Here is a 27,430-nt window from a genome sequence, read left to right as displayed (position 1 = left end):
ATTTTTAGCATCACTACAGATAAAGATGAAACCCCATTAGCTTAATATATTTCATCCCTCCAGGAGTTTCACATTGTTAGATGTAATGAACGTTAAGCCTCTAGAGTAGCGTCAGGCCTTTGGGGCTTTAGGTTTATTTGCAGGAGTCTGTTTTTTTGTTAATTGTCACTGAATTACAAGGAATAATCTGGAGGTACATGCACGCAGCTGGGCAGCATTTACAGCATAATCTTTAATTAAATTCAAATGCAATTAAAGAACAGAAGAGCAAATCCCTCATCTGATCACAGAGGAATCACAGCCTGTTTTAAATCCTGACAACAGCTCAACAAATGTGAATTTAGTTAAGTCTCAGCACCAAATTATGTACTTTTTTAACAGAAGGAAGGCTTGCCACAAATGCCACGAGCTATTGATGCTTGCATTATGATGATTACAAACTGTATGTTCCACTCATGTCCCAGCGTGCATCCATAAATAAAAACATGTGCACACACTCACGAGCCCGTTTACACACCTTGTGCGTCATCATCATAACCGGTTTCAGCGGAACGACGCGATGGCACAAAGTGTCAGGGGAGCAGGTGTTTATGCCTCTCAGAGGAATAGAGAGAGCCTGAGATGTGGGCTGAGAAACACAGACCCCCTTCTCCTTCCTGCAGCTTTCCATCCATCTCCTTCTTCTCCCCTCTATTCCTCCTCCTACAGTCATCTTTGATCCTTGTTTTCTCACTTCATTTCTTTCATTTTTGGCTTCACTCATTCCCACTCAGCCCCCCTTCTCCCCATCATCCCTTATCTCTGTTTTGCTCTCCAGACTCATCCTCTCTCTGTTTCTTAAATCTTCAAAATATCATGGTCACTCAGCTTGGCTCCTCCACGGTCCTCCCCAGAACTCTTTTATGCACCAAAATCTAATGGCATCTTTCATCACAAGTAACATTTAGATGTATGCACACATACATGAGCCTGAAAAATGTTTCATCTATTTTTTTTTTATTTTATTGACAACATAATGCAGTAAATATTCGGCTGTGCAGCCAATCAGAGCAGCCAAGCAGGCAGCTCTGATGAAGTCACAGGGAGGGTTGCGGATAAATAGACAGTCGCTTTAAAAAACAAACAAAAAACAAACAAACACTGAATGTCTCCACTCTGCATCACATTAAAACTTCACACATTTCTAATGAATGGATGAATCCACACTGAGCACAATGTCTCCACATCAGGACAATCTTCAGGGACCGGCGTGATCCGTGGTGATGACAGAGAGCTGAGAGGAGTCAGTCCACACAGTGCGGTGGCAGTTGCCTCCGGACAAGTGAGGCCTGCATCTTTGCGATCAATTTTTCAGCTTTAAGGATCCTTTTTTTTTTACCCCAGAGTCTTCACAGCTACATCGAATTGAAAGAGCGTGAGTGGAGCACACGAGTACCATCAATTAGTCAACACATTACGTTAGCAGCAGGCTTCTGAACGAAGCGGCCTGCAGCTCTACAGTCAGTTTTTCAGCCTCTCACACTTCCATCAATCTGAAAGTACTGAATGGAGGAAGCGTGCCAATGAGCAGTACACAATGCACAAGACACATCCACAAGAAAGCCCAAAGCTTGTGCTATAAATAAGACTGTATGCATGTTTAAGTGTCATTTGAGGAGTCATACTGTTCAAATACAATCCCAGCCATGTTGAGAAATGAAAGCTTTAGTCCTCGTCGGAGTCCGAAAAGTAAACTTCCTTCTGTATTTGCATTTATTGTACCCTGCAGTGTTTGTCCATTTCCGTGCTTCACCTTGGTGCTGCTGTGTAACTTAAGCAGCACACAAAGCATGCACCTCTCTGGCCACTGTTTACTAAATGCTCCGCGCCCGAGTTGTAGCGCGGGTGCGCAGCCTCATTTCCATTTAAATTTCCTGACGTGGCTCCTTCCTCAGCAGCTGAGGATCTTGATGAAGGCCCGTCTGAACTCGATGTTGAAGGTGGTGTAGATAACAGGGTTGAGGGCGCTGTTGACATACCCGAGCCAGGTGAAAGCACTGTAAAGTGCAGGAGGCACGTAGCATGTCCTGCAGTGGGTGTTCAGAATGTGAGTCACAAAAAAAGGCAGCCAGCAGATGAGAAACACCCCTGGAGCGGGCAGACAGCAGAGAGGTATGGAGAAAGGACAAAAGGGAATTGAAGGTGTACGCGGGACAGAGTGGTGGGCATAGTAATAACATTTAAAATAAAAAGGAAGAGAAAAGGAGAGAAAGAAAACAGAATTCGTGTTAATCATGGTCACAGCACATGCTGGCTAAAACCTCCCTCAAACAGTTATCTACCAAAGCCTTCTTAACAACCCTATAATAACTACACTGGGTTGAAACCTGCATCTGCAGGAACAGTAATGGTTTGTTCACAACAAACAGAAAGCGAGGTTACGCTTTGTGACGCAGATTTGCCTGTATTTGCGATAATAATTTCAATTTATTTCCCTCTTCGCACAGATGGGTGGGCACTGTGGCGGTTAGCACCACCGCCTCGCAGCAACAAGGTCCTTGCTTTAACGTCCTCATCACCCGGGGTCTTTCTATGTGGAGTTTGCATATTCTCCATGTGCCTCGGTTGGTTTCCTCCGGGTACTCCAGCTTCCTCCCACAGTCCAAAGATATGTATGTTGGCCATAGATATGAGCTACATAAATGTGGCGTGCAGTCTAAAGTGCTTTGATTTGTCATTAAATGAAAAAGTGGAATATAAAACCCAGTCCATTTGCACTTTGTATGCAGTTAAGCTGCATTAAAGTGTCCCTTCATGTTTGGTGTGAACGCAAAATAGTGTTTCTCTGACAGTTTTGAAAAAAAAAAAAAATAGAATAAAATATAATAAAGAATGAATTAAGCCCTACTTTTGTCTAAGCTTCAAATGTCACAGTGTCTAACTACATAGTTTACTACCTGCAGATAAATACAGACACGGATAAATCTTCCACTATTGCCCTGTTGCTAGTGAGCAGACCTATGAGGACACTTTTAATGGGCCAATTAGACCAGTTCTAACCTGTGGTTTGTGCGGTAGTCATATTGAAGTCTTACCCATCAGCGGCCATCAGGATACATTTTATTGTGTATAAACAGGACTGTAAATGCTGCATTGTAGCTTGAGCAGTCATTAAATTCAAGCGCTATAATTGGTGTCTTGACATCGCGGTAAAGTTGTGGTCAGTTTGGATGAAAAAGCAGGGCTGGGATTGTCTTCTGTGCATGTGCCACTGGCTTTCACTGACACCAGTGTAATGTAATCAGGCACCTCTGATTACATTTTGTCAGTGAGATCTATGCTGTGTCAGAGCTAACTGGACCAGGCCTAAATAAGCAACCTGGCTGATAATTGGAGCGTGTGAAAGCTGTGTCAGGAGCTACAGTGTGTGTGCTGTCTGGGCCGACACAGTGAACTCGAAGCCTGACATTTCAGCTTGATTTATTGTAGTATAGCTAAGAAAAATATGCAGGGAATGCACACAGTGAGAAAAAAAGTGCTGGTACTGTCGTGGGTATATGTGGTAGAAAAGTTAATCATAAAAATGTGAAAGAAGTCGAAGCAGAATAAGCAACTCGGTCATATATCGCCTCTCTAAAAGCTGCCTGTGTTATAGAGTGTGTTACTGTGACATTTACACTTTCATTTCCTCAGCTTATCTCAGCCTCCACTCACCGAGCACAATGGCCAGCATTTGAGTGGCTTTTTTCTCCCTCGCGTGCATGCTCCTGAATCGGGGATTGCTGATGTGAGACATCGGCCGCAGTGATGTGTGCGTCTGCCCGTTGGACAGATCTTTCACCTCACAGCTCATCCTGACAGGAGGACGCTGGATCTGGCTGTTCTCGTCGGGGTCCCGTCCCCCCCGCTCCTCCTCTATATCCAGCTCGGTGCGGCCACAGGAGGCATGGCTGATGCTACAGTAGTTCTGCGTGTCCACCGGGGGCAGCACTGAGTTCTCCACCGGCCCAGTCTTCGGGCGTTTGCCCCACAGGCATCCTGAGAGCAGGTTAGGCTTGGAAGGACCCGAGGGTTCTTCACTCTGCTGACAGGAGACACGACACAGTTGACAGCTTGAAATCAATAAAGGCTTAATGCTGGGTATCAGGACAACAGCATGAAATGAATTTTTCACGCGCTTCCACACCGATGCTTCCAACAGACAAACTGATGTGATTTTTCAAGGGGTTTACATACTGTCACCGGTCACTTTTCAGATACGCCAAAACAGCTCAACAGCTCCTTAATGTAAATATCAAATCAGCCAGTCACATGACTACAACTCAGTGCGTTAGAGGACGGAGTCATGGCCAAAGCAAACCAGTTACTTTGAATGTGTAACAGTTCCTGGTGAAACTGGACATTTGTTACATGGATGTGTTTCCAGCACCTCATTGAGTCTATTCCACTATTAATTAAGGGAGCTTTAAAGGCAAAAAGGTGTCCATGACAATATTAGCAAGGTGTATTTTAGATTATGTGATGTTTTATTGTGTGACTGGCACCAGGGAACTGAGAAGAGACATTTATTAACTGTGCACTCTTCACACATTTGGATGTAATTGTGTGATGGAAAATTTGCTAAATAAAACAATAATTAATTTATCTTATTATGTCCACAACGATTCCTAAATTTTGAACAATTTGTAACACTTAAAACTGTAGATTTATAAAAATTTCACAGCAGAATAGTAACCGTAAATAACCAGACATCCTAATAGTGTGTTCACAGATAGGAGGGCACGCTGCGGTACATTCAAGACCAGTAAAGACGCATATAGGAGATCAGACAAACCAAAATCATGGTGATATTTGGTCATACTGCCCAGTCCAACAAAACCGATTTAAAGCAAAACCTCATCAGATTTTAAAGTTTTATTGCAATGCAAGGCCATGTTATTATAGTTGCACTAATCAGTATCTTCATAAAGCACCAGATCAAATTATGTGTATGGTTGTGTGATTTGGCTGCTCTAGTGTTTCAGATCTCCGTATTGCTAGAATCCAAGCACCAAATGGAATAAAAAGAAGAGGTCACCTCACCAGATGGATCTACAGATTTTATGCCAGATTCCGCTCAGATACACAACCCTCCCATTTATCTGCACTTGGAACCAGCAGTCGGAGTACAGTAGCTTGTGACCCTGATGCTGCGTTTGTGTCTTCTCCCAGGATCAAGCTGAGGATATTTTACATGTAAGGCAAATGTGCTAACCACTGCACCACAGAGCCACTATCTGAGCATCAGCTGGCAGACAAAGTTTCCATCTGGTGAACATATTCAACCATTTATTTGCAACAGAGACAGATGAAACAAAACCAGATAGGCAGGATGAAGGCTCAGTGGTTAGCACTGTAGCCAGACAGCAAGAGGGCCTGGTTTGTCCTGCCATTGAGATATATATTAATACTGCTTATCTCATTCTAGGACACTGCAGATGGCTGCCCCTCCCTGAGCCTGGATAGGCCAAAGGTTTCTTCCTGTTTAAAGGCAGTTTTTCCTTCCCACGGTCACCAAGTGACTGCTCTAATTTATTGATTGGCTTTCTCTTGTAGGGTCTTTATCTTACAGTATACAGTGCTTTGGGGGTGATTGTTGTTGGGATTTCGTGCTATACAAATCAAACTGAATTGAATTATCAGATGTCAGAAATACAAGTTTAAACGTTTCCGTGTGTCTGCTGAATGCCTAAATATCTATTCGTTTGCTTCACCTCTCTTGACTAAGGTGACTATGTGCCAATTTTGTGTTTTCAGCTTGTGTTGCCGCCCCAGAGTATTGAAAACAACATTATTCCGGTTTTAATGTTTAAATAAGTCATCACACTTCACTGCTCTACCTTCTATTTTCCCTCACCCCTCGTAATATCTATTGAGAAATTGCCTTTAGCTTATCCTCCTTAACCTCATGTGGAAAATATGTGAAGCTGAGAGCTAGGCTGCTCCGCTAAGCCAACAAAGTGGCAAATAAGACTCAGAGAAATGTAAAGTTATGGTCAATACATATCTGAAGGGCTCTTCGGATGGACTAAAAGTGCGCCTGACTCCAAGGTTAATAGTTGACATTCAGCACACGCCAGGAAATCCTGCTACATTTTAGGAGCTGTTTCATTTATCTCTTGTACCAGCAAATACTTTAACTTTCCCAACCTGCGACAAATTCAATCTCAATTTTCCCTCTCCAGCAATAACACGTTTTTAAGCACTGTGCAATTTGCAGTATGACCACAAACATGACTTTTCATGATATTCTCAGCCCATCGCGCTTTTTTATTTCCTTGCTGATTTGAATCCTCTGCCTTTGAATGCTGTGTGAATTTTGCAGGTGCTGAATTTTGCAAGTGCATCTCACACAGTCTTTGCTCAGCCTTCTAGTGAGCAGGTGAGACGAGGCAGGAAGCCACGCTTCACAATCACGACTTCTGGCTCCTTCTGTGACCCCCCCAGGCTGCGACCACACAGCCAAATGAGAAAAAAAACCTAATTTATCTGAATACGGTCATAGAGACACCGGGATGAAAAGCTAAAATTCATGCAACCACATTACAAAGCTCCAACACAGTCAATATAAGTTACCTAAGCATTAAACAGTGATATATAAGTTAAAAAACAAAAGTAGAGCAATAGAAAAAAAATAAAATCTGGTTTAGCATAACACCCACCACTTTAATCCTTATAGGTGACAAGTCGTGCTTCGCCTTTGGAGTCTCTTCTTGCAGACAGGTCTCCTAGGGGGATCAGAGGAAAGTTCAACAGAGAAAATAGTTTCCTGAGAAATGAACAAAACCCCGTCACCTCAACCCCATCAGTCCACAGGTGGAACATATTTGTGCCGTTCACTTCAAACTCATTGATCCATCTCTTTTCATCTCCCAGAATGCTTTCATTAAAATTCAAACAATTCTCATTGAGCGTCCCCGACGCGGACTAAAAAATCAAAAGAATTAGGATTTACGCCTGTTGTGCCTTCAGTCACTCTCCCTCCTGAGCCGAACGCTGTGCAGTCCAATTAAAGCTTGCTGCGAAAATAGAGATAGGTGCCTTTGAAACACACAAAAAAGACATACCCCTCCTTCATAGGAAATGTTTATTCTCTTGACTCAGTAAGAGTCCTATTATCTTGTTTAAAAACATCATTCCACCGTAGTTCTCTCAACCTGAACCCCTGCAGAGCTGGCATCTTACAGCTGGAGGCCTCCACTGGATGGGATTCCAAAATGGGACTGCACTGTTATCTAGTGTTAAAACGGAGGGAACAAAGGGAAACAAAGGGTGCAATGAACGCAGCCAGAATACTCAGGAAGCTTCTAGGTGTGGCAAAGCTATTTAAGTCACTGGGTTAAATTGTCTTTTTATACACCATATTTTAACAATAGGGTGCAGATGCATTAAACGTGACCTAATGTATCCTTGCCTGTGGTTATTAACATCCATCATCTCTATGATAGATGTAACTGGGACAAGGATTAGAGTGATGGACACAATTGAAAAACTGACAGCTTGTTGAGAAAAAGAAATTGTCTCATAATAGAGATTAAAGAACAATGTGACCCTTGTGACTACATTATTATTATGTGGCTTTCTGAAGGACTAAAATAGAACTTAAGCTTGCTTTGGTTGTCAGATATATCCATCCATCCATCCATCCATCCATCCATCCATCTATCTAGACTTGAATAAAGGTCACATGATCCCATCAGCACACATGAATCAAAGTAAAACATTTTCACTGACTTTACTTTAACTTCTTATTAATTCTCAGCTGGTTTTGCTATGCAACAAAACATGGAAATGTCCATATGTGTCAATGATGATGTCTATTTGCAATCCTGTGAAAAACTAAATAGACCCTCACTATCTTCATAGAAATTTAGAGGGTAAGCAGAAGCCAGGTGCTGCTAATCAAATGCACTCTATTAAAGTGTTCCTCTATAAAAGCAGGCGGTGTGATAAGTTGATGGTGTGGCGTATTATAGTGTGTGAAAACATGATCTTACAATCTTCCTAGGAGTGGACATCCAACCAGATTCCCTATTCAAGCTCAAGACCGACATGTCAGGCTCTACAGGCCTCAGTTAGCATATAAAACCTTGAAGGTCATCACAGTGCAATTAGAAAACGACTAAACCGGTATGGGTTCTTTGGAAGAGTTGCCAGGAAAAAGTCTTCAAAAAGAACATGGCGGCAGAGCTTAGGTTTGCAAACTTGCATCTAAATAAGCCACAAAACATCTGGAGCGATCTCCTTTGGATAGATGACACCAAATTGGAGATGTTGGGTCATAATGCACAGCGCCAAAAAAACACCTTAAACCAACTGTCAAGCACGGTGGTGGCGGGACGATGATTTGTCTTGTTTTGCAGACACAGACCTGGGCACCTTACAATCACTGAGTCGACTATGAGCTCCTCTGTATACCAAAGTATTCTAGACTCAAATGTGAGGGCATCTATCTAACAGCTGCGCAACAGGACAATGATCCCAAGCACAGCAGGAAACCCACAACAGAGTGGCTGAAAAAAAAGAATCAAAGTGTTGCAGTTGCAGAGTCAAAATCCAGACCTCAACCTGATTGAAATGCTGTGGTGGGACCTTAACAGAGCTGTATATAAATGAATGTCTGAAAATGAACTGGAGCAACATTGTAAAGCAGAATTTGCCAAAACTCCTTGACAATGATACAAGAGACTGATAAAGTCATAGAGAAAAGCAAAACTTCAAGTTATTGCTGCTAAAGGTGGTTCCACAAACTACTGAATCATTGAAGTACTTGGATTTTTACAGCACTTCAGCGAGTCCAGTGAAAACCTTTTTTTCTGACTGTCAACACATAATTATGCATTTTTTTGTTTTTGTTTATTTGCTTTCTCATTCAGATTTTTTTAATACTGGGCTCAAGCTCAGGAGCCAAACGTAGCACAGATCTTCTGATTAAACTCGCTATTCGACAAGCCATTTCTTTAAGAACACTGTAGTTTTGCGTTGACAGCCGTGTCAAACACACATTTACATTTCATCTTTGCCCGTGTTAATTCTGCACTTCATGCTGACATTTACAGAGCGCACTCGTACAAAATCACAGAGCTTTCTCTATTTTTCCAGTAATAATATTATATTCTGCAGATTTCTCTGACATTTCCTTTGAACCCTCTTAATTGCAACTGATTCAGCATATCAGAGGAAGACAGCTTTTCCCCGGGCACTTTTACAGTCTTTCTGGCAGCAGTTTTCTTGTTGATCACTTTGTCTACATTTTGTACTCTACAATTAAACAGTTATTAGAGTCTAATAGAGTTTTTTTTGTTTTGTTTTTCCCCCTGTGCACACCAGGAGTCTAATCTAATAGAAAAGGGGTCCAAAATAAAGGTGAGTTGTAATTTGTTATCAGTGCCGAAAATTGGTGAATGCAAATAAGTGAGCGAGACAGAATCTGCATGGGAGAGATGAATTTACTGTGAGGAAACTACCTTACACTTACAATAAATCAGGAGCTAAATAAGAACACAGTTTTTCAGAAGCACAGTGAATGTGAAAGGTGTTATAACAGTATAAAAACTGGTCTAGCTGCCCAGTCATTATTTTTGACATCTTAGGTTTGATATATGAAAGAAAAAGAAAGGATGGTGTTTTTATTTTCCCTTCAGCAAAAATAATTCAGGCACCACTGTCGCCCCTTTATACTCCGACATCTGTCAGAATATCTGTTCTTTAATGTGACATTTATAGAATAATTTAGTCTCCATACAGCGAAGGAGGAAACTGTTACATTTACGGACTTTTGGAGTTTGAGAATCAATAAATATGTGAAAATAACTCGGCTTTTACAGCATCACACAACCTTCAAATTAGGGCTGATCTTTTCTCTCAGAAATCCAGCTGCACCATGAGTTTCAAAGCTAACCAAACTTTTTATCCAAGACATCATTCATAGGAAGGCTTTCTAGCAGTTACACAAATCCATGCACAACTGAATTTCAACAAGCTGAATGAAGCAGCTGCAGAATTCACCTGTGTGAGAAATTCTGATGTTGATCTTCAGCATGTTGGGATATCTCTTGGAATTTTTTGTGCTTGGCAGCTCACAGAAAAGTTAGAACAGGTCATCTTCCTACACAGTGAAAGTCCATTTCTAATCTGATTGTTGTTTGTGCTGTTTCAACACACAGTGCTAAAAATCAGATGGGTACGGGATAAATAATTTTTATCCCCACTGGGAATAATTAAATGATTTTGTGGAAGCAGGAACATGTAGACCAGAGAAGCGGAATCCCTCACAACCCCATCGGCAAATCACATCCCGGTCAGATGATTATTAAATCATTACAACAGCACATCTACAGTTCTAAACATCGTGGGCTCATTATAAAAGAGTCAAGGCCATCTCAGTGTAAGTAATCAATTCATAAATGTTTGGAAGATTTTGTGGCTTTTTATGACAAGGTCAAAAACTTCTTTATGATTACCACAAACCCCCAAAGCTACTCCTCTAAATAGATTTTTTAGAATCAATAGATAATTATTGTTAAGCTAACTATCTCATAAAGCATCTTTTACTATACCGTGCACCACTAAAAAAAACTAATAAAGGAAACCGACTCACCACGGATGGTGGGGTGGAGCCTGGCTGCACCTTTCCACTGGCCTGTCCAAAAGTGATCCTCTTCCGCCTCATCCTGAGGAAGACGTAGATGCGGACGTAAACCAGCAGAGTGACAATAAACGGCAAATAGAAGGACACCACAGAAGAGTAGATCACAAAGTCAGGGTTGGAGATGGAGCACACCAAAGGGTCGTCTGCAATAAAAGGAAAATATCATTATGGAAAACAGCCTTAAAATTATAGGATAATAAAAGAGACAAACATCATCATTTAAAGCTGGCTTTCTGACCCCAGAGTATGCTATCAATCTTGAAAATTGCCTTGATGGTTTGTCCTCTTTTCATATAATGCCTATATACCGAACACATGCTATACCCCAACAGAGATCACTGCAAGATAGAGATATGACTGATATGACAAGACTGAGCAATAAATTCAGGATAAGATACCACTTCATATAATAAAGGCTGTATATAGACGAATTCTTCATCCAAACCATGTCACCTGTATAATTAGCATGAAAATAAATGAAAAAAAAGCTGTAGTGAAATGCATATCACATGTCTGTGTTGGTATGAGCTTACTGAGCGATACCTCAGTACACAGAGAGGTAGAAAGAAGGATGGATAGATACAATCTATTTGGTGCCACTCTCCAAACTACATTCAGTTGCTAGACTCAGAGTATTGATTATTTCTTTTTTGTATGGGAACAAAACAGATTTGTCTGTTTGAGCTGATCCGTGTCAGTCGATTACTTCAAAAGAAAGACGGACTTTAGACCTAACAGGACCCCCCAACCCCACCCCGGTCTCTGCCCCTGAGTGGTCAGATTCCCGCAATAAACAGCCATTGTTTCACTCTGGCTATCAGTAGACTAAACTCAGTGCTTGCATGTCTGTGATTTGCTTTACATTGTGTTTCACTCATGCATCTGTGCTGCTGCTGGCTATTGAAATTAAAATAGCTGCTGGTGACATTGTTCATATTTTGTTATTTAGCTTCAAACTATATGTGATTTGGCATTAAAGCACAGCTTCAGTGTTGGAAAACACAAATGATTTTTAACAATAAACAAGACGGCATCTATTTTCCACTTGAAGTAACCTCATTCAATCAGACAATATTTCGAAAGGACGAAAGAAATATTTGCTTTGCTTTTCTTTTTAACTAGAAAAATGTGTGACAGAGCAAACAAAGTTGCAAAGTTTTTTTCTTAGAATGACTTCCTACAATAATTAGAAACAACAAAAGAAGAAAAATAAAAACAACCATAAAACGAGCACGGATCATGAATAAATCAATAACAAAATCTAAAAGGATCAAAAGCAAAGAAGACTGGGATAAATAAACAAATAATAAATAAATAAAACAGCCACTTACCAAAGATACAAAAAAGTCCTCCAATGAAACAGTGTGTTAAGAGGAGGTTTAATGGACATAAATGATTCAATCAATCAAGTGCAATCTTTGAAGTAGAGAAGAAAGTGTAGAAATAAGAAGGTGATTTAAGTGACTTTGAATGTGGCGTGGTTTGTTGGTTGTCTGCACTGCAGAAAGTGCTGATCTGCTGTGCTAGTGTACTACCATCTCTGGGGTTTCCTGAGAATGTGCCGAAAAAGAGAAACTTACTCATAGGGAGTCATATGATTGTTATGGTTTTCTCTGTTGTATTATTGTAGGATCTACCTCACAATATAAAGCACCTTGAGACGACAATTCACATCGGATCACCAAAATCGAACAACAGAAGATTTGAAAAATGTTGCCTGCTCTGATGAGTCTCAGCTGTTGCTGTAACATTTGACTGGTAGGGTCAGATTTGGATGTAAACCACCTGAAAGCATCCATACAATGGTGGCGTAATTTTCTTGTCCCATTTTTTTTTTTTTTACCAAATGTCTATTCATATGTACTCCATATTCACCAGATCTCAGTCCTTTGGGATGTGCTCGAACAGGAGATTGACATCATGGATGTGGATGTGATGCAGACAAATCTGCATCAACTGTGTGATGCTGTCATGTCAGTGTGGATTCAGATCTCTGAGGAATGTTTGCAGCAACTTGTTGAATCTGTTCCATGATGAGTTAAAGCACTTCTGAAGGCAGAAGGAGGAACCAACCCAGTACTAGCAATGTGTAACTAATGAAGTAGCAAGTGAGTGTGTCAGTGAGCACCCAGGCATGAACGGGGTTAATGAGTGCTCATAGTAATTTAGAACATGTCTAATTAATGCTTTAATAGCAACATTTTAAAATGAGGAAAATAGCAAGCAGCAATTTATTGTAAGTGTAATTTGAACTGGAAGAAGTGAAAATATGAAATTTAAAGGCATCTATGACCTGATCAGGGGCAGACAGAAATGCACACAAGCACATGAGTGACCAATTATGCTCAGCATAAAAACAACTGTCTATCCAACAGGCAGATAGAAATTTTGGGGCTGGTGATTTAAATTTTTGACAATAAAGAAGCTCTATGTGAAAATGCAGTGTTGAGTGCACAAAGGTAAACAGAAGCACTTTTGCAGACATCAGGAAAAAGTCCACAATTTATTCTGGACAAGCCAACAAACTTGCTAATGTGCCATCTCTGTGGCTTTCATTGGAGTCAAAACGGACGCCATGTTGTTCAAATACAGCAGTTTGGCTGAAAGATTCAGAAAAGAGTAATAATTAAAAGCAAAGCGGGATGATTCTGGCTGAGGTTCCAGGTTTGTAGCGAACATCTAATGTTTCTATATTTTATGTAAAGTCCAATACATCTCTGTCTCTGAGACAGCAGCTTTGATAGACTGGCCCCTCTGGCTGGGAGAGTCACATATTTGAGTCCAGCAGAGTAATAGTGGAGCCATTTTTGGCCTCATGACAGTGTTTGGCTCCATGTTCCTTGAGCGGATAGATGTTTTATGCTCTGAAATTCATTGTGTGAATGCTCTCTTTGTTCGCCCAATATAAGCTTGTCTATTTCAGAGGCAGGACCATAGCAGATGTAATGCCACGCTGCAACACATTTCTAAACAAGCAATAAGCAAACCAAATCAAAACTTCTGTAGTGTTAAAAAGCAAAAGACTCTCTGTCCTACCTGGTTTCACTGACAGTGAATGCCTCGAGTATAAAACTACAGGTTTTCTGACCACGATTGTGTATGAAAGTGGATACTCGGATGAGCTGAATACTTCAGATGCTGAGTTCAAGATAGCAAGGTTTTATGTTCTACTTGCAGATAAGAATGAGGGGATTTTTGTTCCTGCAGTGATCCCACAATAGAGTAAAACACTGTTAGAATAAATACGGAACAGCATAGAAGACTATCACTATAAAAACACATGCAAAATAAAAAATAGCCCCACTGTGCACAGTACAGGAATCACAGCACATTCCTGCTGTGTCTTTTGGTCATGCATACTTGTCAACCTCACCTAATGCTCCTGTTGCACTGTAACAGGAGAAAACCCACCATCAACACTGCATCCATCCTCTGCATCTCCCTATATCCTGTTGTAATCTCCTTGCTACACTGCCATAAATCCTTCCTCGCTCTTCTTCTCCTTCTCAGGCTTCTACACCTGTAAAATGTTCATCTGAGCAGCTTCACCATCTTTTTTAGTAAGTCTGTAGTACACATGTTCTAAAAATACACTTTACATGACTCATGTTCATGACTTGGAATCGTGGGCTTGGAAGAGTTTGACAGTTAAACTATTCTGTGTGATGACTTACACAGTTAAAAAATGCTAGCATATTTAGGAGAATAAAACTAATTAACTGTTGGAAACGTAATAGATTTTGATCACAACATTTGTTCAAATTCCATACAGCTGTGCAGTCATTTGCCTGAAAAATGAGCAAATATCTACCAAGGATGGTAAACAGTAACAACATCCAAATGAGAAAAGCTGTAACGCTGGATTTTATTAATAACCAACAGCAGCAGTTGTGGCGTTGCAGTGAATCTTCCACTTGTTGGTTTATATATTTACTCATTTTTTAACAGGAAATATTGTAGCTGTCAGAAATTGCACAAAATCTCAAACTCTGTGAAAACTCTGCAAAAGAGTGACATGAATGGTCATTTTCTCTGTGATTACAGCCTTCACAACATGACAAGACACTGCATTAGACTCTGCTTCCCCGGTCTGCCCACATCCTTCAGATTCAACATGTTTCAGCTCTTAATGCCAATAATATTATCTGCTGTTACTTTCACAGACTTGACAAAACTCAGGACAGAGCCACAGACGACACATGAAATGTTTACAGCACTTGATTTATTCCCCACGGCTATCCTAAATGCTAAGAAAGCTAAAATTTAATTCTAAATTACGTAATTAACGTTAACCAGAGAACAAGCCAAAGTCTGAATGTTGTTGAGCTGACCTGTGGTGTTGAATCCAAACAGCAGGGGGCAGGACACCGCGAAGGCCAAGACCCACACGGTAGCAATCATGACAAACACTCTTTTTCTGGAGCGATGAGTGGTGTTGTACAAGACGGGCATCACTACTGCCGTATACCTGCAGACACAGACAAGGATTAGAGTTTGCTCAGCTTTGGAGACGTGTTTGTACAGAGGACAGGTGGTGACATTTGAATGAAGGAAAAAGTGCTGATACGGTCCTGCAAAAGGGAATAGAGGGAGAAAAAGAGTGTTGGGCTTTGGGGATGCCAAGAAATGCAATGCAGAGAAAAAGTGGATGGTATAAAGACCAACAATGGGAAGGCGTACCAGGCACTATTATTTAGAAACAAATGGGTATTCAGCAGTAACTCTAGTGAGGCTTTGATTTAAGAGTTAATCAGCACACTATATGCCAAGAGTGTATAATGAGCCCGGAAAAACAGGTCCAGCAATAGCCTAGAAGAAGCCGCAATTATGCTGGAACCCAACCCAAAATAGATGTGATGTAATGTTGTTTAGAGCCAGATAACTGCCATGATTGTTTATCCTCATCAGGCTAATTACTCTTGTTCTTCTCTGGGCAAAATGCAGAGTGAAACCCGGAGCCAAACAGGCGCGGACGTCCACTAAAAATATTCTTCCCACGCTGCTTTCCTTTGCCTTTAACCTCCTGCCACGGCGCTGCTGGGTTAGAATAAGAGCAGAGAAAAAAATTAAAGAAAAGAAAGGAAAAAAAGTTGAGTGATAAAAAAATAATGTGCAACCTTTATTGATCAAACACTGCTTTAAGTTATACCTTTAGTTTCATCAGCTCTTAAAGTCACCACTCAAAGCACGACTTGAACTGTAAGTACTTTCACCGGGACAATTCTCCTTGAAGTTTCACGGTAGAACTTGGGTTATGGCGTATTTACGCTGCTTCTGAAGAGCCGTTTAAAGCTGACAAATCCTCTGTTTTCAAAGAGATCAATGCGATAAACTAACGGCGCTGCTGCAAAGGTAAAACTGATCTCAATGACACGCAATGTCCCAGGGGCTTTGCATTAATTTAGAAGCACACAAACATCTAATGCTGCAGATTTGCTTTTGACTTCTGTATTAAACAGTCAGGAAGAAGAGCAGCGTTCAGGACGACTTCATTGCTCAGGTGCAAATTATGAAACATCCAAAAGAATCATTTATTTAGTATTTCATTTAGTATTTAACCAGTTGATTCGGAAACATTCAGCTGGATTCCTACAAAAAAATGACGTCAGGAAAGTTTTACAGGATACAATCGCAGACAGATTAACATGTTTAGAAGCTCTGGAATTTGGGCCACTGCCCTTTTTTGGCCTCAGAGCTCCATGGCATTTCTGTTGTGCCATGTTGCCTCATTAAAGCCGGATCCTCATTGTTGGTTTTGTTGTTTATTAATTCATTTATAAAGATTTCTTGGCCACTTCTGACAGGAGACACATTTCATGAACACAGCATTGACATAGTATGATTTTTTTTTGCTACTGTTCTGGATTTTGGACTCAGGGTTATGACTTTGAGGTTTTCTTTAGATTCTTGTTTTCTATTTTGTGTGCTGTTGTCATTGTTCTTTTGCTTTTGGGCTTGAAGTATTTCTGAAGTGTAACTAGTGTTTGTTTAGCTCAGTGCAGTTTCAACTGCACCTGCAGTTCATTACTATCTACCTCGAGCATTTGCATTATTTGTATTTGCATTATTATTATTCTTTACACTCTACGCTTCATTATGGAAGTTTGGTTATTTATATCTGATTATTTAGTGGTTAATAAACCAATAACCAGTAGCAAGTGTCTTCGGAATAGTGAACAAATGACAAACTCTCATGATAAGCTCTCTAAGTGATCGAAGCTGCAGATTTCTCTGTAGGTTTTTGACTAGAAGAAACTCCCACCACACTGTGAGCATTTTCTCACTGGCATTATAAAAATATCAGTACTAAAATTAAGTGTAAGAATGTTGTATTTTACTCTTCATAACCTCCGCCAAGGGGGTTGTGGAATTGGAGTTTTTTTATGTTTATTTTTTGTCCAATTTACTGAAAAAGAATTCTGAACAGATTTGCATTGACGTTTTGGGCCCTGGCCCAACTTAGGAGTGATTCACTTTTGGAGTCGATCCAAAGGAGGACTCTTTGGAAGCAGTCTTCACCACTGTGAGGTAGGGACGTTTCCCATTATATCCTCACAAACGTTTATCATATTGATGTAACAAAAATTGGCAGATATCATTTTGATGTTCTTGAGGAAATCTAAGCTAGAGCCAGAGATCCTTCGTCCAGGGACTCGCTTTGTGGAGGGAGTTTTCAGCTCTGGAGGAAATGTGGTCTTTGACGGCTCTTGTTTGGACCGAGATTCTTGCTGATAATTGGCCACAACTCTGGTTTCACGTTTCCTCGTTATCTGGCAGAGTGGTTCAGATCTGCTCGTTTGTTGGGTCTTTTTCTGTGGAGTTGGCATGTTCATCCTGTGCCCATGTGGGTTTTCTCTAGCAGCTTTCTTCCATGGTCCAAAGACATCCATGTTAATTTATTGGCGATTCTAAGTTAGCTGTAGCTGTATCTTAGGCAATGATGCAATATAAAAGTAACAAATCAAGAGTCATAGCAATGTGTTAAAACCCCACAACAAATACTGCAGGAGAACCTTGTTTGTTATTGCGGCAAATGAATGTATTTGAAACAATACCAAAAACTCAGAGTCACACAGAGTGAAACTGGGACTTATAAAACATTTACTGTCATGCAAACTCATGAAAGCGCTCATCTTCCCCTGCAGTCGTACTCGCTGCAGAGAAAGGCAAACACTCCCTTCTCCATACAGGCTGAGCAAATATATCCCCCCGAGAGTTCTTATGCATCACTGTATTCATCCTGTGCAGTTGAACCCTTGATGCCTGTGGGGTTCCAAGTTCAAAGACCCTTTAGAGATATTAAATGTTAACTTTGATACAAGAACAAAACCTACGCAAATAATGATGTAAACACCAGATGCTGCAGGAGAGGTTCGAGGTCCTCGTGCTTGACATTTTCCTGTGCAATGGCACAAACATCTGCTCAGCAATTAGCCAAAAACCTAAAAACACCTAGCCTGCATGCACATGCTCACTCCTGTTACTTTCTCACTGTCTCTCATTGTGAGAAACTCACACACTGAGATGCACACACAGACACACAACTATCAAAAAGATACGAGCAAGATGGGGAAAATATTTTAATCCTTCAGCGAGCTTTGAAATGTCTACGTGGCGAGGTGAAGGAAAAAAAATCTAACAGAAATGACATTTACACTGGAGATGTCATGGCAACATCTGCAGTCATACATAGTAACTGCAGCAAAAAGATAAAGACACACACACACACAAACACACACTCGCACTCACCTGTCAATGCTGATAGCGCACAGGTTGAGAATACTGGCGGTGCACATCATCACATCCAGCGTGACAAAGATGTTACAGTAGAGCCGGCTGAAAAGCCAGGCTCCGCCGACCACCTGCAAAGGACAGACAGGCAGATTAACGACACTCACGTTTCCCCCTCCTTTTCTTCCCCTTCTTCACAGTCGAGTGTGAAGTGCAGCGCAGGTGACAAAGAGGTTTCATGAAGAAGGGAAAAAATGTGCACACAAGAGGCACTTTGGCCCAAATTACATAAAGAAAATCAAGTCTGAGCTGCCAGCATGAGTCACATATTAACCCTGACGCACTGAAGTTGAGCATTTGCGCCTACCGGGATATCACTTTGGTTTATTAATGTGTGTTTATGTTATGATATAGTGTTTCAGATTGGTAGCGAGGTAATCTGAAGTAGTCAAGTGTAAAAAGTCCTGTTATTCCAGTGCTGTGATGAGTGGCATGGAAATAAGCCGAAGGAGGGTGCCCATCTAAATGCAGGGTTTAATTACACTGAAGGTGTTTGTCAGACTTTTTTTCACAAAGGGCATAAGCCTCGAGTTAACACACCAGTACCCCCACCTCTTCCTCCCCAGCAGAGTCTTACTCAAGTCGACAGGCTTTCACTTAGGCACCATAATACCTGGTAATAACTGTCTGACAGAGATAAATGGGATCCAAGCAGCATTGCCTCACTACTGAATCTCTCAAATCCAGCATGTGAATATACGCCTACCTACACAGAGAGGCAGCAGGCACACATGGGAATATGCACATACACATACAAGTATGTAAATAGATAAAATTAGCTTCTTTTTTCTGTTTTTTTTTCTACACAAGAGGTGTCACACGTTCTAATTCAGAAAAATTTCTCATGCCTAACCTGCTTAACCTAACATCGTCATAACCTTTTTCAACACGTGGAAATCCAAATTTCATCCCAAAGAAGGGATTCTGCCAACTTCACACACAAAAATCAGTTGCTCTCTGTTGAATAAAGTCTTCTCTGAGGAGGCTCGGGGTGAATTTTGTCAGGTCTCAGATAATTATCTAATGATGGCGACGCGATGATGCCATCGTGGTTATGATTGCTACTAAGATAACAAAGTTTAAACACAAATTCTTCCACAAACTAAGAGTGTGAAAATTGAAGAACAGCTTAGCGTTGTGTATCAGTTTGAAACTACATACTGTTTCTCTTCAGTTCGTAAGTATTTAGTGTGCTCACATGAGACACCGTTTCCTGGAAGTCAGTGTTTTCTACAGTCCTTGCTGGAAATACAACATTGTAATGTAGTGTTTTATGTACCAGCTGCATTAACAGTGAAAGTCTTTATGCTTTCAGTAAATTGCATGGAAATGGGACTCATTATACTAAGTCACAAATACCTGCATCTATTCAAGCAAATTGCTGCGGCACCTCTATCATCTTAATTTTAAGCCCAAATAAAGAACCTAGATCATGCTTTAAATCTTTTTGGCCACAATTAAATACATTCCCTATAAATAAGGGCTCTACACACACTATGTTCAGGATGCATGTAAACAGCACTGCAATATAATGGAAGAGGACTCTAAATTCTTTTGATAAGTGTGTGAGACCAAAACAAAAATGAGGCAAATAAAGCCACTATCTAGGCAGAACCATGTTTTGAACTATTGACCGTGAGCTTGATATGAATCTCCTGTTCCACCACATCCTAAAGCTCTTTTATTGGATTGAGATCTGGTGACTGTGGAGGCCAGTTGAATACAGTGAACTCATTGTCATGTTGGAGAAACCAGTTTGGGATGATCTGAGCTTTGTGGCATGATACATTATGCTACTTAATGCTGCCATCAGAAGATGGGTACACTGTAGTCATAATGGCATGAACATGTTCAGCAACAATACTCAGGTAGGCTATGGTAATGAAATTATGCTGAATTGGCACAGAGTGGTCCAAAGTATGCCAAGAAAATATCCTCTACACCATTACACCAGCAGCACCCTGAACGGTTGATACAAGATAGAATGGATCCATGTTTTCAAGGTTGGTAAACCTCAGGGATGGTTGTGTGTGAAGATCCCAGCAGATGAGCAGTTTCTGAGACACGTCTGCCTGGAACCAACAACTATGCCACATTCAAAGTTACTTAAATTACCTTTCTTTCCCATTCTGATGCTCAAACTTCAGCAGGTCGTCTTGACCATGTCTACGTACCTAAATGCTTTGAAAGTAATACATGTGATTGGCTGATTACATATTTGTATTAATGAGCAGCTGAACAGGTGTCATCGATTACAAGTCATCGATCCAGGGATAATGTTGTCATGTCTGTGTGCGGCATGCAGTAATGGTGGACCCAAAGTGCAGACTCATGGAGGCAAAAAGGTGAACTCAAATGCAGCTTTATTGCAGGATGGCAAAAAATAACTGAACTAAAAATAAAAATAAACTAAACAAGGTATGCAGGCTGACAGACAGAACACACAGTAAGAGATGATGGAGATCATGACAGAGACCAAGGAAAACACAGGGCTTAAATACACAGAGGGTGCAATTAGGGAATGGGAGATGGGAGGGAAACATGGCTGGGACAAATCAGACCTAACGAGACAAGGAAAGCAAAACTAGAAACGCTGACATGAGACACGGACTTTCAAAGTAAAACAGGAAACATAACACAGAGACGCAACAAGGGGATACAGGTGACAGGGGAGACAGAGCAACCATGAAACAGCGACAGAAACCAGGAGACTAAGAACTCTAACATAGAAACCAAAATACTAGAAATATAAATAATGACAAAATCAAAGTTCAATAATAATGCAAAACTCAAAACACTGGGTCAACAACCCAGGTACCCTATTAGATATGACTTGTATGGTTTGAGAATGCACAGGCTAATTATAGAACTAGATCAGACATTGGTAGTTCAAACCCTGGCCGGTAATCTGCACGCCAAAGTTGCTCAGATGCATTCATTGGAATGTCAATGTTAGATAGAAAGGTGTATAAAAAGTGCTTGTGTGAAAGAAGGAAGTGGTACAAAGTGCTCCTAGTGCTCGAGTATAAAAGTGCTATATATGAACCAGCTCATTTAACACCTGACTACCCTAAAAAGAGAATATAGCCTCCACTTTACAAATGGAGCCGTTTCTATACAGTCATGTTGCATATTTTTGGAGGCTGAGCGACATTGTTTAGGATGAAGTGCTAGACGTGAGCGCTCAGTCATTACTGCCATTGCAACCACTTTGCTCAAGTACAAGTCATAGATCAGCTGCTCCATTCAAGGATGATATGACTTGCTCAAGGGCACATGATTGGTTCCCGCTGAGGACAGGAAGAGCGACGCTCACTGACTTTTCTCGTAAGAACACACCTGCAGAAGCTCATCAGCATCCCTCTAGTTACATCAGGTTAATCCGCAGACCTTCAGATTACAGCTCCCAGGGTGATGGTGCTTATAGTCTTGGGAGCTGAAAGTCTTTACCTCTGATGCTGAACTAATAAGTTTCTCCCCAGCCTTTTTTTTTTTTAAAAGATATTACTTTTAAATTTACTCTAAAATAATGACTATTGGACTTTTGTGTCATATTATCTTTTAATAACCAGTTTTCAGTGTATAATAAGATCCCCCTTGAATCTGAAATGAGGAGATCCAACTCATTTAAAAAAAAAAAAGAAGTAGCACATGCTCTTACAGCATAGCTGCTCGCTAGGAAGTTAAACCCATGACTGAACCCTGTCGAGGTTTATGGCGCCCTAAATTTACCTTTCGGAGGATGTAATCATCTTTAATTTGTCAACTTCTGCTCACTGGGTGTGTAATTACTTTTTTTTGGGTTGGTCTGCTGTTGAATCTTCTGCACTGCAGGAGAAAAAGCACTTTCTGCTGACACTGAGCAAAATTCGGGCACGAAAGGTTGGCTGCTTATTAAACATAACCGGACTTCAGGACTCATGTTGGCAAACGCCTGCCCTGCAGGAACAGTCTCTGTCTCTGCGAGCTTCAAGGAGGTTGTTCTATACACACCTGCGAGCCTGCCTGAAGTAAATTTGCAGCGTTCAGTGACCTTAATGAAGTGTCGTTGTCTGATGGTCATGTGCACCTGCATACTTAATGGGGCTGCTGAACAGCAAGTAACACGAAGGAAAGAGATAATTACCAGACAAACTATGTTACACTAGTGAGTAATCTGCAAGGAGTAAATAAAAGTGAACAGAAACTATAAAAAGCTGTTTGCTGCAAAGGTTGGATAAGAATGAAATTCACAGGTTTGCAGAAGCCTCTTTATCATCTGATGCGCAGCCAATTACAGAGCGGATGACGCTCTTATTTAATATTCAATATGTCCTTAAGCAATTATGTATAATCTACATAAATACTGAATCACTATCTAAAATACTTTCATCATCATTACTGTCTTCGGATCACTCACACAGCTGTCACCATGTAATAAGCTCTGAATGACCCTCATCCTTTCCCTTTTTGAGTTTAGCTTTTTTATTTTGTCTTCCACACAACTTTCCTCTGTTCCCTTCACAATGTCAACTCATTCACTCCTAAATAACTGTATTTTACCCCGTCTAAATCCTCCATATTTCTAATCATGTCTTGCTTCCCCCCTGCTTCAGGGCTCTCCATGATTTATTTCCTGTTAGGCGGTACTTCTGCAGCTGTTAGTGGGAATATTGCAGGGTACTAATTATCAACAATTAATAAAAACAAACATCCATAAGCAAGCAAACATGCAATTAGGATAAAAAATGGTCTAATCCCAATAGGAATGGGAACTAGTTCGTTAGCAAGAGAAAGGAAATGATGAAACAGTGGATGAAAAAGTTGCCTAAAATGAATGGTTGAAATAGTTAGAAAATGTACATGGATACTTATTAATATTATTATTATTATTATTATTATTATTATTATTAGTATTAGTATTATTATTATTATTAGTATTATTATTATTAGTATGTATTTTTCGGATAATAAGGCGCACTGTTGTTGAAGGGGTCAGTTTTCTTACATGAGACACAGAGGATTTTATGGCACATTAAGCGAAACAAGACAGTCAGATAAGTCATATTTTACTCAACTCCTTCTTCTTGCTTCCTCCACTTCCATATCATTAATTCATTCATATTGAATTCTCTTGCAGCTGCTCTATTCCCATGTTGTTCAGTATATTAAGGACTAACCTCGTATTGTGGATGGATTATCTCAGTTGTTCTCCTGACTGAAGTTTGGTCCGTTTACAGCATCCTGCCATGCGACTGCATTTCTCCCTAACCATCGGGAACCTTCACGTTAACTTTTATCGAGTGGAAAAAAGTTAGCATTCATCCTCCAGCTTCACTGTGTTTATGTTACGCTAACATAGCTGTGTCGCTAGCGATCATGTAGCACATCATTGTATACCAGCTAGTCCAACTTCAGTAACCCTACAAACGTCACTGCTGTTTAGTTTTCTAAAAAAACTATCTGCATTTGCATTCATGAAATTTCACCATGAAGCTTAAACTGGCGATGAAAGCAAATATCAACTTCTGTTTCAAAGCGATCCCAGCCTCATGTTGAGGATTATCACAGAGACCAAACAGTGTATTTCTTTGGAAGGCCCCACAGGCTGTCTCAAACAGGTTGCATCAAAATTTGTCCAACAGGGTAAGATCATCAGTGCAAAGATCTGTTGTAATATTATGGGGCAACTGAGTGAGAACACTGGGCACAAAATGACCTGAAATCTTCTCATCTCATTTTGCCCCCTGCAACTCTGTGATGTTCTCTGGAATTCAGGTTGAAGGGTTGATGTGTGGGCATGGTGGAGAAGAATAAGTGGAGTGCTGGAAGCAGTGTGGTGCTTCACAAGAAGATTCAAAGGGAAAAACAGATCGGAGCCCACCTCAGCATGGATAAAGGTTTGATTCAGCTACTCTAAACATTAGCAGCAGGAATGAAACCTCTGCCAAACAGTGCAAAATATGACCATTCAACCTCCCTAAAATATATAAAGAAAATCCTTCTATATGGATGTAATTACAATAAACTTTTAAAACTCAACTGAAAAGAACATGCATGAGATACTGAAGGATGTAAACACAGACACTCACCTCCAGGTAGACAGCCCAGGGCATGACCAGGGAGGCCACGAGCAGGTCAGACACAGCCAGGCTCACCACCAGGTAGTTGGTGGTCGTCTGGAGGGAACGTTCCCTTAGCACGGCCAGACACACCAACACGTTCCCAAATACGATGGCTAGGATAAGCAGGGAGTACAGCATGGCGTAGTAATTGCGCTCCCCCTCGTCCTGCCATGGTGCCTCCAAGCTCTCATTCCTCTCATCCCATCTGAGGCGCTCTGACTCATTCCAGAGCCGCTCCGAGCTGCTAAACATCGCCATTGAGACGTCCCAGTGACATGGGGGGTGAGATGTTTGGCAGACCTGCCCAAAGAAAAGAGTATTGGAATAAACACACAACCTCCTGTTTCCTTTTGGATTCCCACACTTTAGTCATTAGGTGAATTTTCTCATAGAAAGGCCTGCTGGAAAACAGATCCTGACTCCCAACACAAGTCAGATGCACTGATAAATGAAACGTAAGGAGATAAATCCCAGCAGTAACACTCTCTTTGCAGAGCATCGCTGCTTTTTGCTGGCACGAGAGTTTCATTTCTCCTGCTGAATAAAAAATGGGGGAGCGTATTGACGCCTCTTCACGATACGGCTCCGTGGCTCCTATAGAGACAATCATCTCCATAAAGACTCAGCAGACAATGCATGCTTCGACCGTGCAATGCATTTATGATTGTTCCAGTCACCCTTTCAAAAGCACTGCGATTGTTCCTGTAAATGGCATCTAAAACAACTGATAAAAACAATGGGAGCTACAAAACAGAGATGGTAGCTTTAATTAGGGCCTGGAAGAGAAGCTTTAAGCAGTGTCAGGAAGGTTAGCTCATCAGGGAGGGGTAATAAGTCTGTGCTGCCACACTGAGAGGTCTGCTTGGCTCGGTGCTCCTTGCACTCAGCCCTTCCTCTCATTTATCATCAAACCTCCCTATCTGGCCCGAGTCCAGATATCAGCCCACTGTGGTAATACTCACACCTGTGTCTAGATGGTAAACATACTGATCCATCTAATCCAGCATCCCCCATTCTTTCAGTGACAGAAGCAGGGAGAAAGACACAGAGAAAATCAGATCCTTTTTAGAACTGGCTCAGACCCAGGAGGCTTTTAAAGATTTTCTCAGTCTATAATGCCACCAAGCTCTTCAATGGCTCCTGTATCATATTATTGTCCACAGGAGAACCTGAAGAAGCAGGGGAAAGCCAGGCACCAATACCGATCACCTTGAAGTCTCCTCAGGGGAGTGCAGCAGTGGATTTATCACAGAATGAGGTGTGGCAGGTTGCAGGGATGCCAATCAAAAAATATTTGAGGAAAACCACATCTGTACACACACACACACACACACACACACAGAGTGTGTGTTCAGTCTGAACAGGAGCACAAGGTCGCATATTGCTCTACTGAAAGGTTTGTTTATACTTGTATGACAAGTGCTAATTGGACCTGATTGCCCTGTGCACACTTTTGTTTTACGACCTCGCTTTAATGTTAACCACTTATTCCGGCCTCTTAATGCCCCCGTCCAGGGGTGTGACCTCTCATAAGTGCCTGTGAAGTAGGCATCTAACAGACCCTTCAATGCACATGCATGGTGGCATAGCATCTGACTCAGCGGACATGCTCTGAAGTCACAGTGAAGCCTGCACAGTGACGGAGATCGTGACGGTGTTTAACTTTATGTTAGTCCTAAAGACAGTTATGTTAACCCAATAATAAACTGCGCATAGACTAACAGGAGGGTTGCTGCCACAGCAGACTTGGCTGACACCTTGTCAAGGATTTTCCCCCCCCCCAGTCTAGCTGTGTGTAATAAATTCATTTTGCTACCTGGAATTTATTACAAATACCTGCCAAGTTCATCTTATTACTCGATAGTCAAACATTTATCACAGAATTCAATTAAAGCCCATAATTGCAGCGCCCTATCATGCGTCGAAATCACCTTTCTGCAAAGGCTGAGGTCAGTTGTAGTCCAGTCACACACATGAATGGCCTAATTAGTGACAAAAATGATTGTGCCACATGATCAGTTATCGAAGTAAATGCGCAATCAAACTGTTAAACGAGCAGCGGGTGAGGATTTAGCTGGAGAGACAACACATAAAACATTTCAATTAATAATACATTACTGCTTTTTCTTTTAAAAACCCCAAACAAAAAGTACGCACAAACGTTTACATACCTGTTAGTGTTACCCAGTGAAGAATTCATCAGATGCCATCGAGGAAAAGCATCATCCGTGCTGAGTTAAAAGTTGCCCGGTCGTTGCGTCCAGCACTGCGAGGCGAGCGGGAGGAGCCGGAGGAGCGCTCGGTGCCATTGCGCACGGGCGAATGTGGATGTGGAGAGCTCACAGATGAAGCTCCAATCTCGCTCGCTCACTTCATTTTCCCCCCACCGGGTCTCGGTGGCTCTATGAGGCTTTCTACAGTGAGCTTTCTGCGGCCACACCGGAGTTACGCACGTATGTTGTGGCTACATCAGGTGTGCTTAGTGACGCTGTGGCTAATTATTACGAGAGGGGGCGCGGAACATGTTTTGATCTGAGAATAAAATGATTGCGTGTCACTGCTATGATAGAAGTTTTTGAATATCTGCGTTGTGAGTTAGAATCTCCTCCCTCATCAGTATGACCCTGACACAGTCTCGCAGTCTGGGTCGTGCTTTGCTGGAAGTGATAATGGAATAAAAATAACCAGATGCTGGCCTCATAAAACAACCAAATGAAAGACCTGTGAGGCATTAGGCCAGCCTGGGTGCTTAAAAAACATATGTTTAAACCATCGCGCCATTATCTTTATGGGCCCCTTTATAACCCCGTGACATAAGAAATGCCAAAAAGAAAAAGGAAACTCTATGCAGATAAAGAATACCAGG

The 27,430-nt window shown here is 41.2% G+C and overlaps 2 protein-coding genes across 6 annotated transcripts in view; both read right to left on the bottom strand.

Moving 5' to 3' along the window:
• Positions 1-27,430, bottom strand: part of LOC102082737 (extracellular matrix protein FRAS1) — a 473,764-nt gene that overhangs the window by 389,502 nt on the left and 56,832 nt on the right. The window lies entirely within an intron of this gene.
• On the bottom strand, positions 1,005-27,430 carry drd3 (dopamine receptor D3). Of its 4 annotated transcripts, none has more exons than XM_025910069.1 (8): positions 26,736-27,430; positions 24,532-24,864; positions 18,419-18,531; positions 15,001-15,137; positions 10,619-10,812; positions 6,681-6,746; positions 3,694-4,063; positions 1,005-2,066 (listed from the first exon to the last, which is right to left on the bottom strand). In XM_025910069.1, exons 2-8 carry the CDS (start codon positions 24,820-24,822, stop codon positions 1,789-1,791), a joined length of 1,449 nt encoding a protein of 482 aa, XP_025765854.1. In that variant the 5' UTR covers positions 24,823-24,864; positions 26,736-27,430; the 3' UTR covers positions 1,005-1,788. The 4 variants fall into 4 exon arrangements, with proteins under 4 accessions (XP_025765854.1, XP_025765855.1, XP_025765856.1 ...); XM_025910070.1 differs by having other exon boundaries at positions 3,694-4,060; positions 26,736-27,418; XM_025910071.1 differs by having other exon boundaries at positions 1,005-2,127; positions 26,736-27,408.

The sequence above is a fragment of the Oreochromis niloticus genome, linkage group LG9 (genome assembly GCF_001858045.2).
Source record: "Oreochromis niloticus isolate F11D_XX linkage group LG9, O_niloticus_UMD_NMBU, whole genome shotgun sequence".
Taxonomy (NCBI): Eukaryota; Metazoa; Chordata; class Actinopteri; order Cichliformes; family Cichlidae; genus Oreochromis; species Oreochromis niloticus.
Note: the sequence above shows the minus strand (reverse complement) of the source record. Positions and strands in the feature narration are given on the sequence as shown.

Excerpts from the sequence above, each read along its gene's own strand:
- drd3 (XM_025910069.1), bottom strand. The coding sequence starts at position 24,822 with ATGGCGATGTTTAGCAGCTCGGAGCGGCTCTGGAATGAGTCAGAGCGC. Across the intron at positions 15,138-18,418 it reads TGCGCTATCAGCATTGACAG|GTATACGGCAGTAGTGATGC; the intron begins GTGAGTGCGAGT and ends CTGTGTCTGCAG. Across the intron at positions 2,067-3,693 it reads AATGCTGGCCATTGTGCTCG|GACATGCTACGTGCCTCCTG; the intron begins GTGAGTGGAGGC and ends CACCCACTGCAG.